The following is a 14,423-nucleotide window of genomic DNA, read 5'->3' as shown; positions in this document are numbered from 1 at the left end:
CTTCAATGCCGGAAATGAAAATCAAATGAAAGCTCTCAATTTAACGTCCCATGATTATGCCGTTTAGACTAAGGGAGACGATAATTACTGCAAGTGAATGATGATGAAAGAATTGGCGAAATGAGAATGTAGGAGAAAACGGGAGTACTCCGAGAACATGTTGTCCACCACAAACTTACTTGGTCGGGGTTAGAACTACGGACCTCATGCATTAGAGGTAAGCGTTCTACCACTGACAACATGCCTCCCCCCCCCCCTTAATGTCGGAAAGGAGATGGAAATCTAGAAACAAGGTCGGGACTGTGCGGCGGATGGGTAAGGATTCCCAACTGAGAATAGCAAGACGGTTTTACGCTTCCGCCGCCTATTGTAGTATTGCAGTGTTGTCCGAAAGAATGCCAATGTCAGAAGGCCAAGCTCACGGGTCCATTCATACTGCACGACTACTCGCACTTCCTCCTTTGATCTCAAGTTCAAAATACCTCTCTCCACATTTCCCGGGTACAGAATGGGCTCTCCTGCTGCTGGCACTGCAATAAGGACATCTATAGGATCTTGGCTGTACGTCTCCAAATAAAGTACGGATGACTCTCGCATTAAGCCGATGTCTTGTTTGCCCCGTTGCTTTACGATTTTTTGGGAAATGAAAGGAGGGGAAACATTTTCCGACTTCCCTTCGTATCTCACTTCCAAATATCAGATTGAGAACGTTAAATAGCACTAAGGTATGACAAAGACAGTAGAATAATCTATTAGTTTATCATAGAACAGCTGAACTTTCTTACCATTTCTAACAAAAAAAAAAAAAAAAAAAAAAAAGTTAAATGAAAAGAAAGAAGGAACGACGAATATTTTTTTTAAACAATACATTGATGTGGTCTCTATGATTTAAAGAGAGTTGGCAGGTTTTGTGAGATGCAGAAGCGTAGTTGATAAGGCGTCTACTGGCCAGCTGGGCGACCCGGATTCGATCCCCAGTGAGAAGGGAATTTTTTTCGTTTTTCTCTCATTCCAATTGAATTCTGCGGTCTCACCCAGCCTCTTTGAAATGAATACCTGGAGCAACTTAGGGAATAAGAACTGACGTCCCAATTAGTACCAAAATCAAATGTGGAGCATTTACTTTACTTGGTAGGTTTTGTACTCACAAAAACGAGCGATGCCCAGTATAATAATGAATTCATTACGCTACTCTCCACACAATACCTTGGCAGATCACGATCGAGTTTCCTTTGCACAGATTAAGCAGTTCATTTTCAACTTAATTGAGCACTTTCGGAAATAACTGAAATGCAATAGATAATTATTATTCTGTGACTATTGCATTAACCTTTAGTAAACGCGAAGTTAGAGCACGAATATTGATCCATCGCAGCCTATAAGCTAAATACTATTTAAATTTTGTTCAAGACCTTCGGACCCAGCACACAAAATACAATGCAATGTGTAGGATAGATCTACTACGTATTCCAACAGGACACCCACAATAATATCCTGTAAACAGTAAACAAAGTCACTAAACTATCATCTACAATTGGAAAAAAGTCTTTATTTACTCAACGCCAGATTATTCCTTGATAAAACTTTAATATTTTAATCATCTGTTATCTCATTCATATCGTACCCCCCCCCCCCCAAAAAAAAAAAAAAAAAAAAAAAAAAAAACAGAAAAATCAGTGCATTATGCTTCTTTCTAACTCTCATGGATAGCACAATATGATGAAGATTCAAACCCACGTTGAACTTCCTCTGCTTCTCCTAGGATGCGTCCTTGAATCAAAGTAATGTACGTAAAATTCTAGTTCAGAGTAGATATGTTCAAAAATTCATTTCAAACTGCTTAACCGTTTTCCCGTGTGATGCGATCAGAAACAACAGGTAGAATCGCTTTCAAATTGCAGAAAATGCTCCTCTTCCCCACTTCAAATGGAAACGCTCAAAACCACTGGGACGCTGCTCCACTTGCTTTTAATGGGAAGTTTACATTAAAAATGTCACCTTCCTAACTTGACATAGTTGTGAGGTACTACGATTTTCACATAGATTTTGACTATCTACTCCCTCCATAGAACATGCATTTAATCAACGTAACCTGATTAAAAATCTAGTTCGAGGTACGTGATAACTACATCCAAAAATTCATTCCAAACGATTTAACCGTTTTCCCGTGTTGCGCGCACAAACAAGATTCTTTCCACTTTTATATAGTAGATTACAGTTGAACAGTGTTACAGCGAATTTGATCGAGTACAAACAAAATTCATTATGAATGATTCACAAACCTTTTTCACTTTTAATGGTATTCTGTTCTGCTGGTAAATACATATTTTAACCTATTTTATAACTAGGCATACACTAAGAAATATGATTAAAGAAAGTACTTATAATCCTATTAAGATTATTATTTCAATCCAAGTTTTGAAGTATATTTTTTGAAGTGTGCTTTTTTGGGGTTTTATTGTGGGTTTTACCAAAAAAACACTGGTGAATTTTGGGCTGGGAAAAATTCCAACAACTCTGTACATAAGACAAAATCCATTAACATGTCAAAGGTCCATTTTTATCCTCTTCTAATATCTCACTTAATTGCACTCCACAATAACTATATAGTAATCTTAGGTAACAACTAATATTCCAAAAACATTCTATTTCCTTAAAAGTTTGATGCTAGATTCCCCAGTACGATGAATAATTAGGGGCACGACTTTTTCGCACCAAGAATTTGAAAATTTCGTGTTTCATCTTTCATATTTCGCGTTTTGTCGCATTTTCCACAGGAAGTTTCGCATTTTGTAGTTCTTGTGGAAAAGATATTCCCTGATATTTTTATAATTGTTTGTTTTATTCATAGATTACTACATAAATAAACATGAATTACCTAAAAACAAATACAATTGCAAATTTCACTTATAGAAAATTATATATTTTTTTTAATTAAACTGAAAGAAAATCAATAACTAACGCGCAACATGGTCTTTATAGCCGTGTCCGAATCGCCCAAAATGAACCGTTCACGCCACGTTCTACCGTTTCGTCAGCGAAAAACTGACGTTTTTAAATTAATGAAAGCGTATTTTAAAATTTCGCGTTATTTCGCGTATTGTTAGAAATTTTGCGCAAAACTGCCATTTTCGCGTTTTATCGCGCAACGGAAACCAATGAAAATACATACAGAATATCATAAAACGTCAAGAAACTGAAAATTACTAAATTCTGACGCATTTCGTTTTATCGCCCATTGCGAAAATCTCGTGCCTCTATGAATAATTATGGTTTCATTTTGAAGAAAGTTTGAAATTTTTCTATTTCTTACAGCAGTTTGGACGATGAAAGCGCACTCAAGAGGAGAAATATTGACTGAATTTTGCACGACGAACAAGCTAGTAGTTAGTAGTAGTAAATAATTTGTTCAAGAAACATAAGCGCAGAAATTTATAACTGAAAAATGTCAGGAGATTTACAGAGAAAATCTTCCTTTCAGTTTAACGTCCCACAATTATGCCCTTAGGCCAAGGGAAACGATGATTAAATCAAGTGAATAATAATGGAAGAATTGGTGGAATGAGAAAGTGGGAGGAAATGGGAGTATCCCGAGGAAACCCACTAACATAATGCTGTTCACCACAAACTTACTTGGCAGGAGATGAAACCAAGGACCGACAAACCAAAGGTAAGCGCTCTACTACTGAGCCATCGTACCTCCGAGATTTACAGAGGTACCAAATAGATTATATAATCATTAAGGAGAAGTGCAGAAACCAAATTAAGAATTGTGGAAGTTACCAAGAAGTGAATGTAAATAGTGACCACAACTTAGTCATGATGACGAGTGAGTTGAAATTTAAAAAGTTAAGAAAAAAAGAAGAAAAATGGAAAACTTGATACAGGCAAGCTAAAGAACAAAGAAATTCACGAAAGTTACGCAAAGAAAGACTGTGGCACAAGAACCAATGAAGGAAGAAATTAACAAGGAATGGTCATTCATAAAAACTAGATTGCTTACTACACCAAAGAAAGTATTGAGTCACGAAGAAAAGTTAGCAAGGATCGAATGGATCACAAGCGAAATTCTGTACTTAATGGATGACAGAAGGAAACTGAAGAATATCAACAAAAGTGAGGCTAAGACGCAGTATAAAAGAATAAGAAATCAGATCATTTCTAGATGCACACTTGCCAAGGGGGAGTAAATAAGACAACAATGTGAAGAAATAGACAAGGATATGAATACAGGAAGAGTACATGTAGCTTATAAGAAGGTTAAAATGAACTTCAAACTACGGAGACCAAACACCAACGCACTAAAAAATAAAAAAAAGAACATCGATGATTGAAGCTGGAGATAAAGTAAAAACGTGGAAGAAATATTTACGAAGACTCTCTGAAAGCGACAATTAATTAGAAGAATTAGAACACATGGAGGAAGTAGAAGACGCGAGAGGAGAATTCATACTCACCTTTGAGTACGACAAAGCATTACAATACCTAAAGCATACAAAAACTCCAAGTGTAGATGAGACACTAGCAGAGATCTTACAAAGTGCCGGACAGGAAGTTCAGGAGAGGTTGTATAAATTAATTGACAACATTTATTGAATAAGGGCAGCTGCCTAGATAGTGGCAACAAGATAGTGTTAATACCAAAAAGAGTAGATGCAAGGATTGAAAGATCTTGGTTGCAAGTACTAGCCAGCGAAAAAATCTACCAGCCAAACCATTTTGCAGTCACAGTGTTTATACAAATAAACAAAAATTACTTTGAGACAGTAAACACATCAATACATTTTTTTTTTCTTTAATTTTGTTTATTGGCATGTCTCTTATACGCTAAATAAGAAAAAGAGTGACACCTGTTATTTATTCTTCAACTTTATGTGAATATGTCCAGCTATCTGGTGACCACTGCTTTTGAAATACTAGTGATTGATAGACTGCTTAGGGTCAAATAGTTCAAGGCGAGGTCATTTAGATTTATGAACTTCAGCAAATCCAAATTAGAACTTTTTAGTGATAAACTTAGTTTCGTTTTGATTTAATTCATGTTCCTGAAACCGCTTTCAAACTGGTGGAAACAGGTGATTATACTTAACCGTTTTGAAAACAAAGGAAATCTGTCTTAGTGTCGCACTGTTTTCTGTAGAAGTTCGGGAAGACGAAAGGTTTTTGAAATGGCTTTGAATATGTACCACTGGCTTCAACTATTCTTAACCAGTTCACCCTCTAACATTTTTTGTTCGTTGTGTGGAATAAAACATGTTTTTGACTGATTGGACTTAACTCGCCAAATGTAGAAAGGTACTCGCCACTGGCGAGCAGGAGAGTGGATTTTTTAAGCCCTGCTGATAAATGTGGTAAACACAGAACGATAAGCACGCTTATGCATATTTCAAAAATCTTGACAAAGATACTTTATAGAAGACTGGAATCTAAGACAGAAGAAGGGATTAGCAGATGACCACGTTGGAAGCAGAAAGAAAACAGAAACGAAGGAAGCAATATTTGCAATAAAAGGATTACTAGAAGAGAGAATTCGATTTCAATGAGCAATTTACATAATATTTGTGATTTTCGAAAAAGCGTTTGATAATGTGGAATGAAACAAAATGTTCAACATTCTGAATGCAACAGAAATAAACTATAAGGAGCGAAGAATAATTATTATATAAAGTGTACAAAGTACAGAAGGCCACAATTGAAATAGAAGAAGACAGAGGAAAAGCAACAATTCAGAAAGGAGTTAGGGTTAGATCAATTTTGTTTAATCTCTACATTGAACAAGCAATAAAAGAAACCAAGGACATTCACAGCATTGAAATAACGGTTCAAGGGCAGAAAATATACACGCTTAAATTTGCGGAGTATATCGTAATATTGGCAGACAGTAAGAAAAAGTTACAGGTATGTCCAAGCGGTATACAACAGCTACTAAGCAGTAAATTCAACATGAAGATTAACAAAAGAAAAACAAAAGTTATGAGATGGGCTAGAAAACAAACAAGATCACAATAGATCACCTGGTGGTGGAATTCTGTAACTTAAGGACTAAAATAATGACTGATAACAGATGCAAACACGATCTAAGATTCAGAATAATTCAGGCGAAGAAAGCAAAAAAGAACTTCTAAGGGGAAGCATCGGAACAGAACTGAAGCATATATGTTAAGTGTGGGATTATATGGATGTGAGATATGGACACTAGAAGAGGAAAAACGGAGAATGAAAGAATTTGGATTATGGTGCTATAAAAGAATGATAAAAATTAGGTGGAAGGAAAAGATATCAAATGGAAAAAGTATTAGAAATGGTAGGAGAAAAAAATGAGTATATTGAAGAATATGTCGACAAGACGAGATACGATGATTGGACACATTATGAGACAAGGAGGAATCTCGTTGATAGCTACGGAGGGAATTGCAGGGTAAAGTACCTAGCGGAAGACCACGAACCAAATACTACAAGATATAGAAAAGAAAAGCTACAAAGAAATAAAAAACCTAATCCAAAATAGGGAAGATTGGAAGGCTGCTTCAAACCAATCGAGGGATCGTTGACTTGAGATGAAATAAATAAATAAATAAATAATTTCAGTTTTAAATCCCACGGTTATGTCAGTTAGGTTAAAGGAGACGGTGATGATGAGAAATGAATGAAATGGTAGGATGAACACAGTGGGAGGAAACGGGAGAACCTCGAAAATGAAAATGAAATGAAATCTTTGAGTTTTACGTCCCACGGTTATGCCGGTTAGGCTAAAGGAGACGGTGATGATGAGAGATGAGTGAATTGGTGGAATGAAGAAAGTAGGAGGAAACGGGAGAACCCTGAGAAAACTCACGTGCACGGTGTTTGTCCACCACAAAGTTCACTTGGCGAGGGCTGGGATCGAACCCGGGACCCCAAGCACCAGAGGTGAACGCACTACCACTGAGCCACCGCGCCCCTCCGGGAGAACCTCGAGAAAACCCACGAACACGGTGTTTGTTCACCACAAAGCCCACCTGGCGTGAGCTGGGATCGAAACAAGGACCCCACGCACCAAAGGTCAACACTGCATTACTGAGCCATCTTGCCTCCTCTGACCTGATGATGATGATAGCATTTTCTGTACACTGTTTAAGAGGAAAATGACAATGAAAAGAAATGGCGGAAAATATTTTCTTTTTTCTTAAACGGAGCCATAGTTTCACTTTAGATTAAGCCTATTTTCCGTTAGCCTGAAAGATACAACTATAAAATAATTCTTCTGGCTCAAATTTTACCCTACATTAGCATGGAAATTTATCCTGATTCATGTTGCTGAACTTTCGCTATTCCCTTTGATCTGAGAATACTTTTTTTACAAAATTAGTTTATTAATCTTGTCATAATCCTGAAACTAAGAAAGAATTAAAACTCAACCAAATTTTTAATACATCTTTCTCAAGATATACTTGCAACACATCTTTCTTAGTTGCAATACACCACTAATTTTTTAAACATAATATTTACATACGTTGGTATCTACTTATAAATACTTACATGTCCCTCGTTCTGTATGGTCCATATCGTTGGTACTCTTTCTCTTAGTTCTAAGTGCACAATGTAATTTTCTACCTGCTCTGGGAAGTCTAACACTAGAGTCTGTCCATCTACTGCTTTTGCACTCCAGTCAGAAACTCGAGAACACAGTGCTTGTAATGTATTTTCAGCATCCATTGACAGTGGTCGTTCTAAACTTTTGAACAGCGATCGGTATTTAAGATCATTTCGCAAGGATTGCTCTTGGGCGTTATTTAGGAATGAAATACCGTCATATGCGACCTAATAATAGAAAAAATAGCGTTAACGCTAATCTCATTTTACGATGTAACTACACAGAAAAAAATCTACATATTTACATTTCAGGACCGAAAATCAAGAAAGATATTAAGAATTTACAAGTTTAGGTACAACATAAATCAATGGAAAAGCCCACATACCAATACATAAATATATTTGTCCTGAAAGTTGAGTGAAGTTTTATTTCTGCCTCACTATAGGCTGGTTGGTTAGGCTACAGTTTAGCATCCCTTTCAACACTGAGGCTATAAAAGACATGGACTTACAGCTAAACATCAAATCCGAATCACATGAGCTTCCACCGGGAATCGAACCCGGGTCTCTTGCGCCAAAGGCACACACACTTACCATATAATCACGATGGAGTTCTGATTCACTATGGGATACGAAGACCTTTCCATTTTATATTTTCATATTAACCCTAAACTCATTTTGTGAAGTCCCCGAATTAACGATTGCAAATGATGTATACTGTGGTTAGAGGTCTGCGCGAATGCGATATCCGCATCAAAATGGATATCTGCGGATTTCTTTTCTGTGCAGACAGTGAATAAAGTTGCAGATGTGGTTTCCTACATATTTTTCTTACCTAAAAAACGCTATGAAATTTGTGATGATGGTGGAAAGAACACTAAGATATGTTTGTTTCGAATTAAAAGTTTTAAAACCGGTTGAAAAATAACTAAAATCAAAATATGTGTTTGAAGCTTGTGACTCAGTGACAGCAACAGAACAAGAATTGACACGAAAGAGTTGTCCTTTTATTGCTCTTTTCAATATTTTTAGCAGCCGTTTTGTAGAATGACATCTCTGACCTAAACTGAACGAAACGACAGACCTCTTCGCTACTTCCCAAGTACCGCTATTTACTGAAAAAAGAAGAAGAAGAAGAAGAAGAAGAAAAGAACAAAAACGCCAAAGCCCCTCTTATAAAGCTGGAAATTTTCAGACCATTGGGCTGGAAGATGAAGAAATGTCTTCAAATAAAGTTTTTCCAGCCTGAGAGGTCAGGCACCAAACACACCACATTCCCTTCCATAAACTGAAAAATGGTTAGCAGAATTATCTTTGCCTTTTCTGACAAACTGGAGAAGCGCGTAGGTCACCGAAATAGTAAACAAATCACATTATTTTTCAGCGGCTAAAATCTAGAAAAATACGCTCATCTTTCTTTCTCTCTTAAAAAATTCTTTACTATTTCCTTTGAAGTACAGATACTGAACGCCATTTACGATCCCACAGATTTCTCTTTACGGAGAGGTGCCACGAACCTCAATGAACTTCCCGACGGATTGGAGTTTTATAACAGTAATTGTTTCTTTCTTTCCCTCTAACTCTCTCTTTTTGTGTGTGTATGTTCTGGGCCTTTTGTAAAGAAAGAAATGCGTTGTCTTTCCAACCCTAAGTGTGTCCAACAATGAGTGGGGGCTGCAAAGAAAAGCAGAAAATTCTAAACTTCCTCTATTGCCTCTTCCCGAAATTAAAGGCATAGACCTAATATTTGTATTCTAAGTTATTTTCAGATCTAGTTTCAGTAAAAGCGCGGTCATGAAGCATGCAAATTGTATTGCGTTGTTAGTTTCGTCACTTTTTCTTTTAATTTAGTGCAATTGCTAGTGCTAGTGTCAGTTGGGATCTGTGAATTTGTTTGCGGTGCTGTGATTAATTTGTATTTCTTAATAACGATTATTTCTATTTCGCCTTTGTGTTTTAAACAAATGCTCCCTTTTTATGAATAACGATGAAGCTTAGAAACTTAGTGACGTGTTCTAAAATTGCTTGATACAGGGGATATCACCTACGTGGCATTATTTTGGTCTGCATTTGAAGACCTTGGTTAAATACATAGATCGTTCATTAATTTCTAATTTGTATCTGCACGGTTGATATTGAATTTTATTTAGAGTAGTTGGTATTTGATCACGAGGAAACTAATATTAATGTGTTTCGTTTGATTCAGAAAACTACAAGAGATAACTATTTCAGATGTGTTTAAAAATAATTTCGAAATCATGACAATTATAAAATATGTAAGTTGTATATATTTGCTGCCTCATTATCTGCGGATGCGGGTGCGGATAGAGATGCTGACGATGCGGATGCAAAATTTTGTTCCGCGCAGAGCTCTAACTGTGGTTAACATCACGTTCTACAACCGAATTCAATATGATACTCTCCGATTCTTCCTCCTGTGAGGTAAACCAAGGAAACTTACCTTTTGGTTTAGTGCGATGATGCTAAACACCCCACATTCTTCTTTCGTTAAATTTCTTAAATGTGTAATATTTCGATTCAATTCTTCATAATTTTCTGAACATATATTACAATATGAGCACAACAACGACGAAACCCTTATTAAGGCTTCAAATAGGGTTTCCTACCAACCAGTCTTTACAACTTCAATATGGTCATTTCTAAATATTCATAATTTGACAAATCAGCACAAATTGAAGTTGTTTAAGACGCTTAATTAATAAAATAGTTATATCATTTCGGTAACATTAGATATAGTTATATTACATAACATCATAGGGTCATTCCATATGAAATCACCAAATTTGAAACTAAAATGTGGCTCATATGTTTTACAATTTCTTCAAATTTTGTACATGTGTTGTAGTATCCTAACATAACACACTTGTAAAATTTGACAGCTCTACCTCAAACGGGACTGCTGTAGGAGCCATTCGAAATTTGGGGGTTTTGTGCAAAAAAAACACCTAAGTCCGCCTTCGACTTAAAGTACTGAAACCGCTAGATCTCTGGAGATATTGAAGCTATTTGAAAATGATTTTCACTAAAACAATCTTAGAATTTGTAGCATTTAAAACATTGTAGTGATGAATTTCCCAAAAGGGGTTAAGCATATGAATTTTGCCATCAAAGAGAAAAAAAGAAGAAAAATCATGTTAAAATTTGGCAATTATTTCTGAAAAAGGCCCACCTAACACCAACCTCCAATTTTCAAACTAAGTAGCTCTGGTGTTCCTCTTTAACACATAAAAAATTAGGAGGGTGTTTTTTGGTATGTTCAAGAAAAACAAATTATGACAATGTAAGTTGAGGGCTGATTTAGGCACTTTTTACACAAAACCCCCAAATTTCCAATGACTGTTTCCAATTTTCCATGTTGAAAATGTTTGTAATTGTCAAGAGTGAGGTAATTGAATAAATGAATTGTGAAAGAACTCAGAATAAAGTACCATTGCTGAAAGAACTCAGATTATGTCATTAGTTTCAAAATATGGACGACTATGAAAAAAACTGTTGAAACATTTCAAGCAACCGAGTATCTTGTTCGTAAAGGTCAGAAGATCAGTAAGGAGCATGGTATTTTAGCCAAACCTAGTTCTAAAAAGGGACACAATATTCCTGCAAACACTTTTAATTTAGTCACAGTTATAAAGTGCCCTGAAATTTTGGATTCAGTGTCAGTGTCAGTAAGCATATGAATTTCACTATCAAAGAGAAAAAAAGAAGAAAAAATAATGTCAAAATTTTTCAATTATTTATGTTAAAGAAAAAAATTAAAGTTTTCATATTATTTAATTTTCTAGTAATACGACTTGCATGTCTAAGTATGTTCCTTTACAATGGTCGATAGCTCTTATGAAAAAATAATAGAAAAAAAGTAGAAACCCTTCCTTAAATATAATTTATAGTCATTTTAAAACAGTATGTGCCTATTACGCAGCCTATATAGTGCTGTTTGAGTTAACAAAAGAAACACTGAACAATAATGAACTATCGTTATACTAGCAGCGTTCACCCCGCTTCGCTGCGGTCACCCCGGAACGCAATAAACTTTGTTACTTAGATAATTTTTACTTTTTCGCTTTCAAGTGATATGATAAAAACCATAGAAGATTGCAGTAAATGTTAACATTATATCGCCTGTCATTTATGTTAACCCGCCCCGCTTCGCTGCGGTCACCCCCGAACGCAATAAACTTTGTTACTTAGATAATTTTTACTTTTTCGCTTTCAAGTGATATGATAAAAACCATTATAACGCCTGTCATTTATGTTAACCCGCCGAGTGACACGGTCATGCGGGTTGCATATAAATACGTTTATTTTTATACCTATGATGAACTAACAAAGGATTTGTACGTAATGGACACCTGAATGGTCAATTATCTCAAGACACTGGTAATTGAAAATTAAAGTGATATGATAAAAACCATCTAGGGTCCAAATCCTAATAACCCCCCAAAAATGAAAGAAATTGGTTCAGCCGTATTAGCGTGATGAGCGGACAAAGGATTTGTACGTTCTCTTTTATATATATAGATAATACACAAAAAACATTTACATGTTTGTTTGATTGTAAGCAATTTGAAATATTGCGCCTCTCATCACCAAGATCTCTTATCACCAATTTTAGAGAAGGTCTTCTCAGTAGCTTGAATTTCTTCTTCAGAAATGCTGTAATTTCTGCTAGTACCAGTTGAAATGTTGGGTACTCCAATATTAATAGTGCAGTTTTCTTATGGAATCCAGCAAGTGCCAGGTGTTTTTCGCCGGAAAAACATTTTCTTGGGTCCATAGGAATGAAGGAAATTCACATTGGTCATGATGTTTCTGTGAATTCTCAACTATTTTTCCAATCCACCATTTCTCTTCAGAAATGCACGCAATAAATTGCTCACATGAAAAGATTAAATGTCTTTCGATTCTGCTCAAGTATTTAGATTAAATGAGATACACGAGTTTGAAGATGATACACAACTGACTTCAATTTTCGACAGGCTAATGTGTTCATAATGATGAATTTCACGCAGCTCTTGTAACGTTATGGCTTTTACAATCTCTTTTGAAGCATTGGACGAAGATTTCCAACATATTCCAGCATTAAAAAAAAAAAAAAAAAAAAAAAAAAAAAAGTTATAGTTTGACATTGGTTGTAGTTTGTCAAAATTCGAAGAAATCGGCAACAGTAACAATGCGGTCATCCAGTGGACTCTGTAAACTAGCATGTCTCGCTAGACATTTCAGCGTCTCACCTACGCCATCGCAAATAATTTTGCCGTGGCTTGTGTCAAAATAGTTCCACTCACAAGGAAGTCCAAAATCACTCATGAAGGCAATAAGTTGCCAGTTTTTTTTATAATCTTTATATCGGACTTTTGACCCATCTCCAAAGTAGATAACGTGTTTAATCTGAGGAAAAACATAGTTAACATACTTCAAAACAATAACTTGGAAAGCATAAAATGCAACTGAGTCGTGCTTTAACATATGACTGACACAACATAATGAAACATTTGATAACAGAATTTACAGGATCTCTCGGGATGTTGCATTTAAAAAGATTAGAATGTTGCACAGTTGAGTAGAATGTTGGCCAGTGCTACTCTTAAACATCATCTTGAATAATACAGGAGTAGTTTTCAGCAAAATCAACTATAATTAAGCATGATTTGTCATTTAAAGTCTCTACTGTGTGTATTTGAAGTAGTCGCTCTGGGATTTGGCTATGAAGTGATGCTGCGCTAATTTGTCATTTTTTTTTTCTACAAAAATCTCAATGAAGTCGTCTGTATCTTTAATCATTGTCTCCATTTGGGTTCCATCAGTTTGAATCCCTTGTCTGTACTTGCATTGTCTGAGTCAGTTCTTTTAATGCACGAACGAGATACTCAGTTGTTTGAAATGGTTCAATAGTTTTCCTAGTCGTCCATATTTTGGAACTAATGAAATAATCTGAGTCCCATCAGCAATGCTACTTGAAGTTTCAGGATTCTGGCACAATTCATTTATTCAATTACCTCACTCTTGTCATAATTTGTTTTTCTTGAACATACCAAAAGACACTCTCCTAATTTTTTTTTGTGTGTAAACACCAGAACTACATATTTTGAAAATTTGAGGTTGGTGTTAGGTGGTTCTTTTTCAGAAATAATTGCCAAATTTTGACATTATTTTTTCTTCTTTTTTTATCTTTGATGGCAAAATTCATTTGCTTAACCCCGCTTGAGAAGTTTATTAGTGCAATGTTTTAAATGCTACAAATTCTAAGAATATTTTAGTGAAAATCATTTTCAAATAGCTTCAATATCTCCAGAGATCTAGCGGTTTCAGTACAAAGCGCTAGGTCGAAGGCGAACTTAGGTGTTTTTTGCACAAAACTCCCGAATTTCAAATGGCTCCTACAGCAGTCCCCTTTGAGGTAGAGCTGTAAAATTTGAGAGGTGTGCTATGCTTGGATGCTACAAAATAAATTGTATAAAATTTGAAGAAAATCTAAAACACATGAGCCATCTTGATTTGTTGATTTAATATGGAATGGCCCCATACCATTTGGTAATTGCGCTCTTACCAGAGACAGAGCTGTAAGAGCTAATTAAATATAGATAATTTAGCAGATTTCAGGATACGTTTTCTGGTTTAGATACTAATTTATATTGCTTTCCAGAACAAAACCAGACAAAATGATGCGTGGAAGGTAACAGGTTAAACGATGAACAGATCTAATTTTACTAATTATACTGATTACATACATAAAATAACTTAATAAAATAAGAGGGCAATAAAAATTATAATTATTTGAAAAGGACGCGGGTTGATAAGCCTCTTGAAACAGTAAATATATTTTAGTTCAT

The 14,423-nt window shown here is 35.6% G+C and overlaps 1 protein-coding gene across 5 annotated transcripts in view; it reads right to left on the bottom strand.

Annotated features, from left to right (window-relative positions):
- Nucleotides 1–14,423, bottom strand: part of LOC145694601 (pre-piRNA 3'-exonuclease trimmer-like) — a 165,421-nt gene that overhangs the window by 122,866 nt on the left and 28,132 nt on the right. For all 5 annotated transcript variants that reach the window (XM_081770977.1, XM_081770974.1, XM_081770978.1 and 2 more), the window contains one exon: nucleotides 7,519–7,800. In XM_081770977.1, the coding sequence (XP_081627103.1) occupies nucleotides 7,519–7,800 (282 nt within the window). The remainder of the gene's footprint in view (nucleotides 1–7,518; nucleotides 7,801–14,423) is intronic.

The sequence above is a fragment of the Thermobia domestica genome, chromosome 9 (assembly GCF_964235325.1).
Source record: "Thermobia domestica chromosome 9, izTheDome1.hap1.1, whole genome shotgun sequence".
Classification (NCBI taxonomy): Eukaryota; Metazoa; Arthropoda; class Insecta; order Zygentoma; family Lepismatidae; genus Thermobia; species Thermobia domestica.
This window is presented reverse-complemented; position numbering and strand designations above follow the sequence as displayed.